The sequence below is a fragment of the Narcine bancroftii genome, chromosome 1 (assembly GCF_036971445.1).
Source record: "Narcine bancroftii isolate sNarBan1 chromosome 1, sNarBan1.hap1, whole genome shotgun sequence".
Classification (NCBI taxonomy): domain Eukaryota; kingdom Metazoa; phylum Chordata; class Chondrichthyes; order Torpediniformes; family Narcinidae; genus Narcine; species Narcine bancroftii.
Window position 1 is genome coordinate 395,671,459 of NC_091469.1, and position 17,666 is coordinate 395,689,124.

The 17,666-nt window shown below is 47.4% G+C and overlaps 1 protein-coding gene across 12 annotated transcripts in view; it reads left to right on the forward strand.

Moving 5' to 3' along the window:
* The window catches only part of LOC138751446 (uncharacterized), a 74,806-nt gene that overhangs the window by 49,956 nt on the left and 7,184 nt on the right, over positions 1-17,666 (forward strand). For 5 of the 12 annotated variants that reach the window (XR_011349929.1, XR_011349927.1, XR_011349930.1 and 2 more), the window contains one exon: positions 16,960-17,030. The exons of 2 other annotated variants lie outside the window; for them this stretch is intronic. Coding sequence is in view for 1 of the 10 variants with exons in the window: in XM_069913731.1 (XP_069769832.1) it covers positions 16,960-17,019 (60 nt within the window). In the remaining 9 variants the exon portion in view is untranslated. Of the gene's footprint in view, positions 1-1,209; positions 1,441-9,042; positions 9,208-16,959; positions 17,031-17,666 lie in introns of those variants that run through there. 5 more of the 12 variants (XR_011349931.1, XM_069913731.1, XR_011349938.1 and 2 more) reach the window with 4 other exon arrangements.

Here is a 17,666-nt window from a genome sequence, read left to right on the forward strand (position 1 = left end):
CATTCTACATCCATCACCCTCTAGCAGTTAAGAGGATCACCAACTCCCAATCATTGCATGCAATACAGAAAAAAATTCAGTAATAAATAATGGGCAAAGTTAGAGTCCTTAAATAGTCTTTCGTTGAGTTTGTTAATTGGGAATCTGATGATGGAGGGGTAGCAACTGATCCTGAACCTGGAGGTACGACTCTTGTGGATCCTATACCTCTTTCTTGATGGTAGCAGGGAGAACAGAACACATTCTTGGTGGTATGAATTCTTGATGACTGCTGCTGCTCTCTGAAAGCAGCGTTCTATATAGAAAGTTTTGCCTGTTATGTGCTGGGCAGTGTCCACTACATTTTTGCAGGGCTTTTCACTCAATGATTTGTCTTCACAGCCCTCTTGAGTACAGAATTTCAATGATTCACCAACTTCAGCTCTGTCCTAATTGGCCTACTTTTTATTCTGAGTGTGTGATTCCTTGTTCTGAACTTTCAAGCAGAGATGGGAAAAAAAATCTCTTTACAATCAGACACGGTCTCCCCTTCTAACCTCCTGTGAATGCTTGACTAGTTCATTTAATCTCTCCTCATATCACTAATCCACCATCCCTGAGGCAGTCTGCTGAATCCCTCCCCCGTTGCCAAAGACAACCTTCTTATGGAAACCAAAAGTGAGCAGAATACTCCAGATGCAGTTTTTCTGAAGCTCAAAATATTTGCAGTAAGACTTAGCTACTCCTGTACTGAAATGCAATCAGAATAAAGATCAGGATACCTATTGCCTTACTGGTCATTTGATGCCCTTGCATGTTAACTTTCAGTAACTTTTGTACATGGGTCTATGTGACCATTAATATTTTCCAATCCACTACTTTTTAAAAATTAAACTCTTTTTCTTTTCTGTGCAGTAACATTTACTTTTTTTCCACTGTATATTCCACCTTCTTTGCTGTCATCCATTCAGATTGTCGACATGCACTTGAACCTTTTACATCCTTTCCCCTACCCAAAGACCAACTTGGCTTTGCATCATCCAGAAATCTAAAAATCTTACTCTTGTTTCTATCAGCTGAATCACTGAAATAAATTGTAAAGATATCAGAACTTGAGAAATTGATGGAGGTGTAGTGGCTCACCGGAGGCTTAATCCAACCGGCTTGGGGGGGGTTCTGAGTGACGTCATGATGTCACAATGAGATGACATAATTTGGAATGTGCGGAGTTTTAAAAAGCTGCATGTGACTGTTTGAGTAAATTACTTTTACTGAACTTCAACTCATCATTTTCTCATTCTTCATTTTGAACTGTGACACAGTTGCTACATTCGTGACCCCAACAGGCCCAAATTAATTTTGAATGCAGTGTTTTCGTTCAAACTGTCTGTCTGTCTGGTTCAGACAGGCTGAGGCACAGTGCCACATTCACAAGATAGAAGTGGTCACCACTATTATATGGTAAGCATCCTCAAACAGGACATGGCTGGTCAAGAAGTGGATTTCCTTCAAGACCCACCACCTCTCGGCAAGTACAAAGCCATAAAACCCCTTCTTCTCCGGATTTATGGACTTTCACGGCACAAGCGAGCTGCATGTCTTCTCTATATCAATGGCCTGGGGGACCGCGCTCCTTCAATGAACGACATGTTAGCACTGGCCTATGGCCATAGGCCTCGCTTGCTCTTTGAGCAGTTGTTTTTAGAGCATATGCCAGAAGACATCCACCTCATGTTGGCTGACAAGGATTTTGATATCCCTTGAACAGTGGCCCCCATTCTGTGGTGCACGAAACAGCAAGGCACAAAGCCCACAGAAAGTAGTGCTGAATCACACCAAAAGCCCCGAGCCCCATGAGTACCGGCAACAAGTCTGTACATTCCCCTAGTCTGTATATTCCCCTAGACAAGCATGACTTTGTGATAACCACCTGGTGTTTTTAACATCAATGTAGGGGTCTAGAGCTCACCACTGCCGAACCCTTGCAATTTTCAAGTAAAATGCCAAAGACAGTTGCTGCTAAAGCCAAAGGTGGCTGGTTACCGTAGCAGCCTACTCTACAACTCGGACAAACTCTCCCAGCACAAATTTCTAGTCAACACAGGTGTGGAGGTTAGTGCCCTTCCTCCTTCAGGCTTTGACACCTGTACCAGGAGCATGGGGGTCCAGCGCTCACTGTGGTGAATAAGTTTCATTCGTACATACAGACTACACCCCTGAAATTCGGCGACAATAAGTTCACATGGAAGTTCATTCTTGCTGCTGTGTCCCGGCCTTTGCTGGGTGCCAACTTCATCAAAGCCCACTCACTGATGGTGGAATTAAAAGGGCACCGGTTGGTGAACATCACAACATTCCAGTCTTTCTGCCATGGAAAACCAAACTACCTGCCCCACAAATTCACCAAACCTCTTGAGGAGTTTACAGATATTCTCACTCCCCAGTTCTCCACTGCCACACACAAACATGACGTCACACACCAGATCTTCACCCAAGGACTTCCTCTACACTCCAAGCTGGATGTCTATGGCCCAATAACTTGCAGCTTGCAAAACAAGAATTTCATAAAATGGAGGAATTTGGAATCATATGCAGGTCTGATAGCCCGTGGGCTTTCCTGCTACATATGGTGCCCAAAGCCACGGGATATGGAGACCTTATGGGGATTACAAGGGTTTCAATGATGCTACAACACAGGAACACACCACTGAACTCGATGGGGGTTTCAGTTGAACTGTTTATTTGAATTTCACGTGCACCCCTTTAAGGCAAACGGGAATTCCACTCCTCGCAGCGGTGATGACATCATGTTGCCTGGGGCGCGAGCTGTGGCCTAAGCCATGAGACAATGTGCAAGCCCAGATGGCGCCATCTTCTGCAGCTGCCCCACCAGTGTGGTGGTACAAATGGGGCCAGTTCGCTCACAGAGATGTGTGCCACCACACAACTCAACCCCCCCAGAACTGGCTTACACGTCCTGCCGCTTGGGTGGCTGACCCCTCCATTTAGGTTGGGCAGTCTGCATGGGGTGGTCTAAGTCCACGTGCTCTGTCTTCAGTCGGTCGACTGTGAATAGTTTCTCCCTGCCCCCAATGTCCAGGGTGAAAGTCTTTCACGATTGATGGAGGATCCTGTACGGGCCCTCATACAGGCACTGCAGGGGGGTCAGGTGTGGGCCACACCAGACAAACACGATCTGCACTGGGACCAGCTCTTTGGGGATGTTCGCTGAGTGCTTACCGTGGAGGGTCAGTGGTGGGGGTGCCAGCAAGGCGAGTCTGTTACGGAGTTCCACGATAAGGGTCAGGATCTCACCTCTGGATTCTGCACCCACTCCAATAAACTCCCCTGGTAGGGACAGCGGTGCACCGTAGACAAGTTCCTTGGATGAAGGCTGGAGATGTTCTTTCGGAGCTGTTTGAATGCCAAGCAGGACCCACGGCAGCGCGTCTGTCCAGTTGGGTCCTTTTAGCCGCGCCATGAGTGCTGCCTTGAGGTGGCGATGGAAACGTTCTATGAGTCCGTTTGCTTGGAGATGAAGGGCCATGGTGTGGTGGTGCTTGGTTCCTAAGCAGTTTGCCAGTTGCACCCAGAGGCCGGAGGTGAACTGGGACCCCCCTGTCGCTGGTCATGTGGGCTGGAATGCCAAACTGGGTGGCCCAGTTAGTGAGCAGGGCTCTGGCTCAGGACTCAGCAGAAGTGTCCCTGATGGGGATGGCTTCCGACCACCTCGTCGTCCGGTCAACCACAGTCAGGAGTTAGAGGGCATCACTATACCGATGTGAATATGGTCAAATCTCCTGGCTGGCGGGTCAAAATGTTGTATTAGGGCTCTGACATGGTGCTGGACTTTGGAGGGCTGGCAATGCATGCAATTCCTCACCATCTGGGCCACTTGTTTTTTCAATCCGTGCCAGACAAAACATTCCACCACCATGCGCACCAATATCTTGACAGAGGAGTGGGCAGGTCATGAATCGTCCAGAATGCTTCCTGCCTCTACTGCAGGGAGACTATGGGTCACAGCGAGCTGTTCGAGACATCTCACAGGACCATGCCATGGCTGCCTGACAGCTTAAGGTCCTCAAAGCGCAGGCCGGTGATGGTGGTTGGGAAGGCCTGCGTCTCTTTGTCCTCCCCCAGGCCTGAGCTAATTGGGCCTGATTGAGGAGTACAGAGCCAGGAGCTCCCTATCGAATGCACTGTACATCAACTCAGGTGGTTGGAGGTGCCAGCTGAAGAATGCCAGTGGGCGTCACTGCCAGTTGATCTCTTGCTCAAGGATGCCCCCAATGGCTGTAGCAGATGCATCCACTGAGAGTGCTGTGTGGGCATCAGGTCATGGGTGGGCCAGTAGGGTGGTGCTAGGAATGGCAGCCTTGGTCTGCACGAAAGCTGTCTCGCCCACTTTCAACCACTCGAGTGTCTTTTATTTGGCTGAGATTAGGGCAAACAGTGGGCTCATTATGCATGTGGGTCCCGGGATGAAGCGGTGGTAGAAATTAACCATCACGGTGAACTCCTGCAGGCCCTTAATGATGTCTGGTCTGGGGAATTGTTGTATGGCCTTGATCTTGTGATGGTGCTGCCCCATCTGCGGTGATAGTATGGCCCAGGAACTGTCGCGACTTCTTCCCGAACTGAGATTTGGCCACCTTGACAGTGAGGCTGAATTCAGCCAGGCGGGCAAAAAGTGTGCGCAGATGGGATTTGTGCTCATTTTGATTTCGACTGGTGATGAAGATGTCATTGAGATAAATGAACATGAAGTCCAAATCTCTACGCACTGCATCATGATCCGCTGGAAGTTTTGGGCTGTGTTCTTCAGGTCAAAAGGCATCCGAAGGAATTCGAAAAGTCCAAATGGATTGATGATGGCGGTTTTGCCAATGTTATCTGGGTGTATGGGGATTTGATGGTAGCCCCTCACCAAGTCAACATTGGAGAAAACCTTAGTGCTGAGTAAGTTGACTGTGAAGTCCTGAATATGGGTGATGGGATATCGATCAGGTGTGGTTGCATCATTGTGCTAGTTGTAGTCCCCGCACAGGCGCCAACCCCCGGAGCTGTCCAACCAGTGAACTATGCCGAGCTCCTGGAGGCAGGAGAACTCCTCTTTTGCTAACTGCAGCTTCTCCGGTGGCAGTTGTCTGGCCTTGGTGTGGAGTGGAGAACCCTGTGTGGCAATGTGGTGGCGGACGCATGGTGGCAGTGAACTGTGGCCATATGTTTGCAGTGAACTCATCTAGGATGCAGGAGTACTCGTTCCTGTGCATGCAGACAGTTGCTATCCCCCGGCTGTGCGTGCTGGATGTCTCGAAAGGTATGGGCATGCATAAGCCTCTTGCTCTTCAGGATGACCAGCAGGCTGTGCGCTCTGAGGAAGTCAGCTCCTAACAGTGCAGTTCTCATGGTGGCCAGTAGGAACTTCCAGCAGTATTTATTTGGCCCCAGGTGTACCTGAATGTTCCGTGTGCTAAAGGTCTTTACGTCAGTGCCATTCACTGCCCGCAAGTTGGGGTCTCGTGCTCTCGTGTTGGATTCGAGGGTGGTTGGGGGAAGTACGCTCAACTCTGCTCTGATGTCCACCAAGAAACACCATCCATTGATCTTGTCCACCATGTGTAAGAGGCTGTTCAAGTGGCCAGCCATCATGGCTATCAGTGGCAGCTGGCCTGGTTGTTTCCCTGGTATGAGAAGGGTTGGCAGAACTTGCGGGCTTGGGCTCCCCAGTGTTGGTGGTAGAAACACCAGTTGGATTGGTGTTCCTCTGTTTTCTGTCTGGGAGCAGGCTGTGGTTGGCTGGGTCCAGGGTGGGTGACCTGGTTCATGGTGGCATCATTCTCTCATTTAGTTCACCATAACATGTCAGCAGGGGCTGTGACCTTCTGGGGGTCCAAGAAGTCCTCGTCTGCTAGTAGGAGCTGGATGTTTTCTGGCATTTGTTCAAGGAAGTCTTGCTCAAACATTAGGCGGGGTTTGTGATCTTCTGCCAGTGCGAGCATTTCATCCATTAATGGGGACAGGGCTCTGTCCCCCAGGCCATCGAGGTGCATCAACCTGGCTGCACATTGCCATCGAGAGAGACCGAAGGTGCCGAAAAGGAGGGCTTTGAGGGTGACATACTTGCCCTCCTCTGGAGGATCATGGATCAGGTCATCCTCTCTGGCTGCAGTTTTCTCATTGAGGGCGCTCACCAGATGGTAGAACATGGTGGAGTCCAAGGTGATCTGCCTAAGATGAAACTGCGCCTCCTCCTGCCCGAACCACATACGGCACACATGTCAAACTCTGGCCCGCGGGCCAAATTTGGCCCACGATATAATTATATTTGGCCTGCAAGATCATATTAAATATATATTAGAGTCGGCCCGCTGGCCACCGCGCCAGTATAGCGCATGCACACTGAAGGTGAAAATGAAGACGCCGGAGGTGTGGAGGGATCTCAGAGTCCCGAATCCCGGGGATCGGAGCACCGCACTCAGCCCGCCCGGCTCCCGGACACACAGATGCAGCTGGAGTTGGGGACCATCCTCGCTGGGTCTGCGATTCAGCAGTGACGCCGGACCGAAAGTCTCGTTGGCGATGCCTTCCCCCTCGCTCCGTGCGCGGCGGACCCTGCCTCCCGCTCCTTTTGTTGGAGACGAGCCCGGCGCCATGAGATCACAGTTTAATCCCTCTCCAACCATGGGAGGGGGGTGGGAGCAATGCGCTCTTCTCAGCCAATTCCTCCACCGCCCCGGATGCTGGCGTTTCAACGGGGGGTTCAGGTGCCTTCGTCAGGCGACCGACCTGTTGGTCCAAGACAAGGGGAGAGCGTACAAACTCCACACAGACAGCACCTGAACTTGAGTGAACATGGAGCTGCGACCCCACATTCCACATCAGGACTGTGTGTAAGACTGGGAGCAGTGAGACGGAAGCTTATTTTGTTCCTGTGATTTAAGCCTTTCTTGGGGTGGGTGGGGGGGGTCCTTCTCTGACCACTTGCCTAACAATTAACCTAATCAGATGTGGAGTTACCACAAAACAACAGTTCTCAACCTTTTTCTTTCCACTCGCGTCCCTGTGCCATTGGTTCTCTGTGATTAGTAAGGGATTGCTTAAGGTGGTCTGTGGGTGGGAAGAAAAAGTTTGAAGACCACTGCTTTAATCATCCCTCATTGACTCGTCATGTGCACGGTTTCAGAACGCTAAAGGAAATGGGCCAATGACAATTTTTCTCAAGCAAAATATTTCAGTAACAATTGGGTCTAGAGCAGTGATTCTCACTCTTCCCTTCCCACTCACATCCCACCTTAAGCAATCCCTTACTAATTACAGAGTTCCGATGGCATAGGGCACACATGTCAAACTCTGGCCCGCGGGCCAAATTTGGCACGTGATATAATTATATTTGGCCCGCAAGATCATTTCAAAAATGTATTAGAGGTGGCCCGCTGGCCGCCGCGCCAGTATAGCGCATGCACAGTAATACAACAAATCCCAGAATACATTGGCGTCAGCCTGCTAATCGCCCCCACCTCCTCTGTTTACGTTGCAGGGTCTCACCATGGACTCTGGTTTTGGGGCCTGGCTGGTGTCAGGGGAAGCCAAGGCCACTTCCCAGCGCCCGGAACCGGAGGCCTTGGGCCTGACCTCACCAGGACCGTTGCCCACTCCCCCTCCCTGCCGCAGGCCGATCCGCGACTCACGGTGACGGGGCCATTGATCCGCCGAGATGCCGCCCTGCAGCGAGAGCCGATGCCCCCGCACTGTTGTTGTCCAACCCGATCGCCCGCAAACCCCGCCCTCCCGCACACAGGCCTGAGTAAGTATAATGAACTTTAATCTCAGGATAAAACGATCTTCCAATAGTTTCATGTCACAGTGATAAATATATTCCTGGTTAAAAATGGTCCTGCACCTGGATACAAGCTCATTAGGCATAAAACTTGAAAAGTGTGTAAATCAAAAGATATCTGTACCAATGGAAAAAGGACATGGCAAATAACCCTGCTAGAGTTCATGCCCACAATCAGTCACCCATTTGATTGTTTCAGGAATCATGTTATTCTCCCACATTCTCAATAGCCCTCAGATTTTACTATTCGACAGCACACTAGCAACATTTGACAAATCCTCTATAGAAAAATATTATTTATTGAATATTTTATTTCTCATTTGTTAATGCTTCTGGAAAGAGTTTATCCAAAACTATTATTAAACATTTATTTTAATAAGAAAAAGTTTAACATTACATATGTTGAAAGAAGAGAAAACATGCAGATGTTGTTGAAAATTTTCAATAAATATTTAGTTCGGCCCTCGACTTAGTCCAAGTTTTTAATTTTGGCCCTCCGTGAATTTGAGTTTGACACCCCTGACATACGGGATCAATGGTTCCAAAAGTGGGGAGTTTCACGGAGACAGTGCTGATCTCTGAAGAATCCATGTTTGGAGACCTGATAACATCTGGGCTCTGCGGGGTCACCAATGTAGCAGCTGCTGCACACAGAAAACACCACTGAACTCGATGGGGGTTTCAGTTTAACTGTTTATTTGAATTTTATGCACACCCCTTTAAGGCCAACGAGAGTTCTGCCCCACGCAGTGGTGATGTCAACACATTGTCTGGGGCGCTATCTGTGGTCTAAGTCATGAGGCAACGAGCAAGCCCCGACAGCACCATCTTCTGCAGCTGCCCCACCAGCGTGGCAGTACAAACAAGGCCGGTTTGCTCACAGAGATGTGCGCCACCACAGTACCACTGCAGACTGCTACCATATGCCCAGTAAACAAGACTTTACAGCTAATCTTCATGGGGCCAGGATATTTTCTAAAATTGATGGAGCATGGGTAAACCCGGAGTATGTGCCCAAGACCACCATCATAACACCATTCAGCCTCTTCAAATTTTTGAGAATGCCTTTTGCACTCAAAATTGCAGCATAAACATTCCAGTGACTAATGCTAACAATGGGGTGAGGCATGGATTTCCTTTTTGTATACTTGGATGACATATTTGGCACCAGCCTCTCCCGCAAAGAACACCTGAAGCATCTATGTTTACTCTGCCTACAGGAGTTTGGGCTAACTGTGAATCCTGCCAAGTGCAAATTCGGGCAGTCCTCTATCAAGTTCTTGGGACATCAGATCAGCAGCTGGGATGTTATTCCATTGCCTAGCAAGGTGGAAGCCATCCTCAAATTCCCGAGGCCCAATACAATCAAAGGATGCCAGGAATTTGTGAGTTGGTCATTTTCTATCGTCGCTTTCTACCCTCTGAAGCTCATATTACGAAACCTCTCTTTGACCTCATGACGAGTGATGCCAAAGAACTCAAGTGGTCAAAGGAGACGTCGGTAGCATTCCAGCAGACCAACGACACCCTAGCGACGGCATCATTGCTGGTCCATCCACAAATGAATACACCAAATCTCCCGGACCGGACAAAATATTCCCTAGGTTACTCAGGGAGGCTAGTGGAGAGTTAGTGAGGCCATTAACAGAGATATTTAGGATGTCACTGGCCACGGGGGTGGTACCAAAGGATTGGAGGGTGGCGCATGTGGTTCCTCTGTTTAAGAAAGGGTCCAAATGCAAACCTGGGAATTATAGGCCTGTTAAGTCTGACGTCTGTGGTGGGCAAGTTGATGGAAAGTGTTCTGAGGGATGCTATTTACAAATTTTTGGAGGTACAGGGATTGATAGGGAGTAATCAGCATGGTTTTGTCAGGGGTAGATCATGCTTGACAAACCTGATTGAGTTCTTTGAGGGGGTTACAAAAAAGGTTGGTGAAGGGAAAGCTGTGGATGTTGTCAATTTGGACTTGAGTAAAGCTTTTGACAAACAGGAGGTTAGGAAAAAAGGTGGAGGCATTAAGTATAAATAAAGAGGTAGTGAAATGGATTCAGCAGTGGTTGGATGGAAGGTGTCAGAGAGTAGTGGTAGAAAATTGTTTGTCCAATTGGAGGCTGGTGACTAGTGGAGTTCCTCAGGGTTCGGTCCTGGGTCCACTATTATTTGTTATATATATTAACGATCTGGATGTAGGGGTAGGAAATTGGATAAGCAAGTTTGCGGATGACACAAAGATTGGTGGTGTTGTGGACACTGGGGTAGATTACCGTAGATTAAAAGGTGATTTAGGAAGGCTGGAGGTGTGGGCTGAGAAATGGCTGATGGAATTTAATACAGATAAATGTGAGGTGCTGCATTTTGGAAAGGCAAATTTAAATAGGTCATATACATTGAATGGTAGACAATTGAGGAGTGCAGAGCAACAAAGGGATTTAAGAGTTATGGTAAATAGTACCCTCAAGGCTGATACTCAGGTAGATGGTGTGGTGAAGAAGGCATTTGGAATGTTGGCCTTCATAAATCAGAGTATTGAATTCAAGAGTAGGGAGGTTATGATGAAATTGTACAAGGCATTGGTGAGGCCAAACTTGGAGTACTGTGTACAGTTTTGGTCACCAAATTAAAGGAAAGATATAAACAAAATAGAGAGAGTGCAGAGAAGGATCACGAGAATGTTGACAGGATTTCAGGGTCTGAGTTACAGGGAAAGGTTGTACAGACTGGGGCTTTTTTCTCTGGAGAGTAGAAGATTGAGAGTGGACTTGATAGAGGTGTTTAAGATTTTAAAAGGGACAAACAGAGTAAATGTGGATAGGCTTTTTCAATTAAGAAAGGGGGAGATTCAAACTAGAGGACATGGTTTAAGATTGAAGGGGGAAAATTATAAGGGGAACATGAGGGGAAATTTCTTTACGCAGAGGGTGGTGGGGATGTGGAATGAGCTTCCAGCAGACGTGGTCGAGGTGGAATCATTGGTTACATTTAAGGAAAGACTGGATCGTTACATGGATGGGAGGGGACTAGAGGGGTATGGACCGGGTGCTGGTCAGTGGGACTAAGAGGGTGGGGATTTGCTACGGCATGGACTAGTAGGGCCGAACTGGCCTGTTCTGTGCTGTAAGTGGTTATATGGTTATATGGTTATATAACAGTCTTGACGATAGACGCATCTGGCACTGCAGTAGGTGGGGTCATTGAATAGTACACTAATGTACAATGGAAGCTTCTAGTGTTTTAGTAGGCACCACTGCACTCTGATAATGAAATACAACACATGCAATAGGGAACTGTTGGTGCAGTACCTAGCAGTCAGACACTTCCACTATTTTTTCGGAGGCAGGGACATCATGGTTTATATTGACCACAAACTGCTAACATTTGCCTTTGCGAAGGCATCTGATCCCTGGTCAGCCCACCAGCAACACCTCCGAGTTTTCAATCAGGATTAAACACATCTTGGAAAGAGTAATGTGGTGGCTGATGCCTTGTCCCGCTCCTCCATTCAAGCAATACATGCTCTCACTCTGAATGTAGACTACATGGCGCTCGTAAAAGTTCAGCACCAGGATGACGAACTCCCAGCTTATAGAGCTGCTGTCATGAGCCTGAAATTCGAGGATGTAGCCTTTGGGCCACAAGGTACCATTCTCCTGTGTGACGTTTCCACAGTTCAGCCTTACCCTATCATCCCTGCTGCATAGAGATATTACATTTTCTATGCCATTCAAAAACTGTCCCACCCCTCCATTAGATCTACAGTCCACTTGATAGTGGACAAGTTTGTATGGCATGGACACAAAAAGCAAGTCACATTCTGGGCAAAGATGTGCACAAAACTGCCAATCTGCAAAAGTGCAAAGGCACGTGAAGGCACCACTTCAGTCTTTCCAGCCACCGCAGCGCAGATTAAACCATGTGCATGTTGACATTGCCGGCCCTCTTCCAGAGTCACGAGGAGCTAGGTACTTGTTAATGGTCATCGACAGATTCATTAGGTGCTTGGAGGCAGTTCCTATGATGGTCTTATCGAATGATTCATGTGCCAGAGCTTTTATTTCTGCCTGACTATCTTGGTTTGGCTTACCCATACACGTCACCTCCAGCAGAGGTCCACAGTTTACCTCAGCTCTCTAGGATGATTTGTCGTGACTGCTGGGAATGTAGCTCCACCACACCACAGCCTACTACCTGCAGCTGAATGTCCTGGTGGACCGGTTCCATAGGCACATGAAGGCTGCACTGATGGCCCAGTTCCAGGGACATGATTGGGCAGATGAGCTGTCCTGGATCTCCTGGGAATAAGAACAGCACCCAAGGAGGATCTCAAGTCCTCATCAACTGAGTTAGTTTATGGGCCCACACTCATTTATCTTCAGAGTTTGTGCCCTCAGCACGTGGACAGGAGGTGCCACTGACTGAAGTCTAAAGCAGACTGCAGGAGCAGCTTGGAAAATTGGCCCTAGTTCCCACATCAAGGTATGGAACAATGACACCCTTCATCGCAAAGGAACATGAAGGCCACCCTTAAAGAGGTTGTGAGGGCCCCTTCAGAGTGCTATGAAACAATCGTTCAAATTGTGTACTGGACATTGGGGGGCATCCAGAGGCATTTATAATTGACTGACTAAAGCCTGCTCATGTTGACCTTGATCATCCCCCAGTCAACCAAATAGGCAATTTTGTTCTCTCTCTCTCTCTCTCTCTCTCTCTCTCTCTCTCTCTCTCTCTCTCTCTCTCTCTCTCTCTCTCTCTCTCTCTCTCTCTTCTCTCTCTCTCTCTAAATTTTGCAGAAATAGATTTAGTTCTGGTCATCATGTTAGAGGAAGGCTGTGATTAAGCTAGAAAAGATGCAGAAGGGCATTGAAAGGATGATAACTAGATTAGAAGTATTGAGTTATCATTGGAGTTGTGTAGGCTAGATATGTTTTCCCTAGAGAAAAGAAGGCTGAGAAGTGTCAAGAGAGATGTATATTAAATTATGAGAGGCACAGACTGGGTAAATTCCTTGAGTTTTGTTTTCCGTGACAAAAGTGTCATAAACAAGGAAGCTTTAACATGAGAGGGAAAATGTTTAACATGAGAGGGAAAGGATCTAAGGGATAAATTGATATCTGGAATGAGCTCTTAGAGGCAGGAACAGAAACAATAGTTAAGAAACATCTTGATAGGTGATTGAATGAGCAGGGCATACAGTATAGGGATTTTGAATTGATTATGCAACCATTTAATAAAACCAGGGCTGATGTGCATCTTAAGTCAAGTCATCCATCAATGTTACATATCAATCTATAAAATTATTGGATTAGGCCTTGAATAATTAAATTATCTCTTTTAGAGAAGAGAATTTATACTATCTTTGAGCAAAAGTATGCATCTTTATTTTATCTTAAAACAAGGTCATTTGAATTTCATTTGGTTCCCTCTTTCCTGGATTCTTCATCCAGATTTTTCTCTCTATCGGTTCAGCCCCTTTTATCATTTTAAAACCCACTCCGAGGATTCCTCCATGCAAGCGCATCTGATCAATATGTTCTGCATGTTGATATGAAGCCAGCCATCTCACTCAAGGTTTATGATGTTGCGATCAGAAATTGCCTCACCAGGTTTTAGCCGTCTTGTTCACCGAGGCAATAATTGCAGAAGTTGTAAAACAATATGGATTTGTGGAGTTCACAGAAGAGTGCTTGCTTATGCTCTGCAAACACCTTTTGGTGTTAGTTTCAGTGCAGCTCTCTTCATTGATCTAACACATATTCTTGGACTGCTCTTGTTCAGCCTAACAGTTGCAATCTGAAGCTATCTCTTGAAGGGAAACAGCAAAGTAAGAAACAAGCTTTTTACTAAGAGGAGACTAGCTTATGAAGATTAGATGCAGCCTCAATGGGATAGAGGTGAGAGATTACTCCCCGAGGGGCAGGGAGGCATGCTCTTTTTTTAATGTACAAACTTTATTTAAGACTACAACAATACAAGACACAAAACGATCTCTGAGCTACAACTAAAACCCACTTCTTTTTTTTCTTTGACTTGGCTTCGCGGACGAAGATTTATGGAGGGGGTAAAAGTCCACGTCAGCTGCAGGCTCATTTGTGGCTGACAAGTCCGATGCGGGACAGGCAGACACGGTTGCAGCGGTTGCAGGGGAAAATTGGTTGGTTGGGGTTCGGTGTTGGGTTTTTCCTCCTTTGTCTTTTGTCAGTGAGGTGGGCTCTGCTGTCTTCTTCAAAGGAGGTTGCTGCCCGCTGAACTGTGAGGCGCCAAGATGCACGGTTTGAGGCGATATCAGCCCATTGGCGGTGGTCAATGTGGCAGGCACCAAGAGATTTCTTTAGGCAGTCCTTGTACCTCTTCTTTGGTGCACCTCTGTCACGGTGGCCAGTGGAGAGCTTTGCATATATCACGATCTTGGGAATCAATGGTCCTCCATTCTGGAGACGTGACCTACCCAGCACAGTTGGATCTTCAGCAGCGTGGATTCGATGCTGTCAGTCTCTGCCATCTCGAGTACTTCGATGTTAGGGATGAAGTCGCTCCAATGAATGTTGAGGATGGAGCGGAGACAACACTGGTGGAAGCGTTCTAGGAGCCGTAGGTGATGCCGGTAGAGGACCCATGATTCGGAGCCGAACAAGAGTGTGGGTATGACAACGGCTCTGTATATGCTTATCTTTGTGAGATTTTTTAGTTGGTTGTTTTTCCAGAATCTTTTGTGTAGTCTTCCAAAGGCGCTATTTGCCTTGGCGAGTCTGTTGTCTATCTCGTTGTCGATCTTTGCATCTGATGAAATGGTGCAGCCGAGATAGGTAAATTGGTTGACCGTTTTGTGTTTTGTGTGCCCAATGGAGATGTGGGGGGGCTGGTAGTCATGGTGGGGAGCTGGCTGATGGAGGACCTCAGTTTTCTTCAGGCTGACTTCCAGGCCAAACATTTTGGCAGTTCCCGCAAAACAGGACGTCAAGCGCTGAAGAGCTGGCTCTGAATGGGCAACTAAAGCGGCATCATCTGCAAAGAGTAATTCACGGACAAGTTGCTCTTGTGTCTTGGTGTGAGCTTGCAGGCGCCTCAGATTGAAAAGACTGCCATCCGTGCGGTACCGGATGTAAACAGCATCTTCATTGTTGAGGTCTTTCAAGGCTTGGTTCAGCATCATGCTGAAGAAGATTTAAAAGAGGGTTGGTGCGAGAATGCAGCCTTGCTTCACGCCATTGTTAAAGGAGAAGGGTTCAGAGAGCTCATTGCTGTATCTGACCCGACCTTTTTGGTTTTCATGCAGTTGGATAACCATGTTGAGGAACTTTGGGGGGCATCCGATGCGCTCTAGTATTTGCCAAAGCCCTTTCCTGCTCACGGTGTCGAAGGCTTTGGTGAGGTCAACAAAGGTGATGTAGAGTCCTTTGTTTTGTTCTCTGCACTTTTCTTGGAGCTGTCTGAGGGCAAAGACCATGTCAGTAGTTCCTCTGTTCGCGCGAAAGCCGCACTATGATTCTGGGAGAACATTCTCGGCGACGCTAGGTATTATTCTATTTAGGAGAATCCTAGCGAAGATTTTGCCTGCAATGGAGAGCAGCGTGATTCCCCTGTAGTTTGAGAAGTCTGATTTCTCGCCTTTGTTTTTGTACAGGGTGATGATGATGGCATCACGAAGGTCCTGAGGCAGTTTTCCTTGGTCCCAACAAAGCTTGAAAAACTCATGCAGTTTGACATGCAGTGTTTTGCCGCCAGCCTTCCAAAAAACCCCACTAACATATATCAAAAAAAATCCCACAAAAGCCATAATCACTACCGCCTCTCTATTACACAGTATTTCACATCAAATTAAAACATGATTTTCATCATCAACCACACATGTGATCCGCTGGGGGCCCACCGTTCCTGGAACAGTCACCATGGGAGGTATGTTCTTTAAGCAAGGATGGATGAGAGATATACTTGAAGCAGACAGCTAGGCAGTCATGCAGGACAATTTCTAGGCACTAGCACAATTTAGGTAAAATCTTTGGATTTTCAGCCCATTTGACTATTCTGAATCTTGACCAAAGCAACTGGTCATACCTGATCCCTTGTCTGTAGCCTTGACAAAACTTTTATCAGGTCTCCCTTCAGCTTTTTATTCTCTAAAGGAAATTTCCCTAGTTTCTCCAATATATCTTTACAATTGTAGTCCCTTATCACAAGGATCATCTTTTCTCAACCTTCTCTGATGTCTTTAATGAATCAAAGGATTTGAGGAAGGTTAGTAACCAGGCTTGGTGAATCACTTTGTCAGTATCACATGCTTTAAGATTGTAAAGCCTGGATTTGGCAGACTCTGCAGAAGAAACCTTCACTGGTTCAATGGGCAGAAATGTAATTCTCAGCAATGCGTCATGGAGCACTAATAGAGCACAGTGAACACTGCTGGCCATCCACTGCATCCTGATCTGTCTCCAGCCATCTCAACTATGTCTTGCCACTGGGTCCAGATAGGCCGGGGCAAGAGAGTGAGGCTGACGACCTGCGCAACTCTCCCTCACTTTAATCCAAGTCAAGCGTAAGTCATGACTTCAAACCCAACGCGCAACATAACTTTGAAGCCATGATCATCTTCGACTATGAAGGACAAACAACAAACAACAACAAGCCCTACATTCAGTCATTTCCCAGGTGTCCTCATTGAATGTGTGGAGCACAGTGCCACTGAAATTGTTAAGTTTTGTGATTTGCCTTGTTTTTATGGATTATTAATACTGGCCATGTGAAATAGGTTTAAATTTCTGTAGCACTCTATAATTTTGAGGCACAAAATAACCACCTGCGGACATGAAGCAAGTAGTCAAAGGCTTTATTTATCAGAAAACCTTGGCTGTCTCATGTCCAAGGCAGGTATGAGGGAGGAGACTAGGGTTATCAACCTTTATTAGGGGATCTTATGGGGAGAAGCTACAGGTACAGAAGATGGACCAACCTGCCCAGCCCAGTGAGGATATGCTTGCAGTATAGTGTTCCAGCACATTCACTCCCTCTGTGTGGTTTTGCGGGGCAATGTCCATCAGCATGGGTCTTGCAGTCCATGCAGTTCATAGATTCAGCTGCTCTGGCAGTTTTATTTGGTGCTGAGATCTCCAAAGTACTCATTGCTGTATCATTGATTCCTGCAGAATGGTGGCTTGTTCGACCGGCTGAGTGTTGGAGGGCTGAACAGTGTCTATGCCTACCAGGTCTGTAGGAGGTAGGGAATTTGTTTGTAGCTGTAGTAGGGGAGGGAACACTCCAGTGGGGGAGGACAATCGGGGGGCAATGCTGGAGGTGGGATCACACGTCATTTGTCAGGGTGATCCCTGGTGCCAATTGGTCACTCCCCGGGGATATTGGGTGCACTTCCGTACTGGGGTCCCCGCTCGCGCCAGGTCCCGGATGGACACTGTATCATCCCCTCTGTCTGGGTACCTTACCAAAGCATACTATGTGTTAGCTTGCTGAAGGTACACTTCCTCTACCAGTGGATCTGCCTTCTGCATTCCAACATGCTTCCAGAGAAGCACCAGCCTTGGGGTCATCAGCCAGACCAGCAGCATGGTTCCTAATGCTGACCTCCTAGGGAAGGAAAATAATTTTTCATGTGGCATTGTGTTAGTTGCAATGCAAAGTAGGGACCTGATGGCATGCAGTACTTCTGGAAGGATCTCTTGCCAGTGGGATACTTGAGGACTTGAGAGCCAAAAGGACTGCCTTCCAGATCGTACCATTCTCCCTCATCAACTGCCCATTCTCATGGGGGTTGGAGCTGGTGGTTCTGCTCATAGCTATGCCTCTGGAAAGGAAGTATTGCTGCAACTCCTCATTCATGAAGGCGGATCCCTGATCG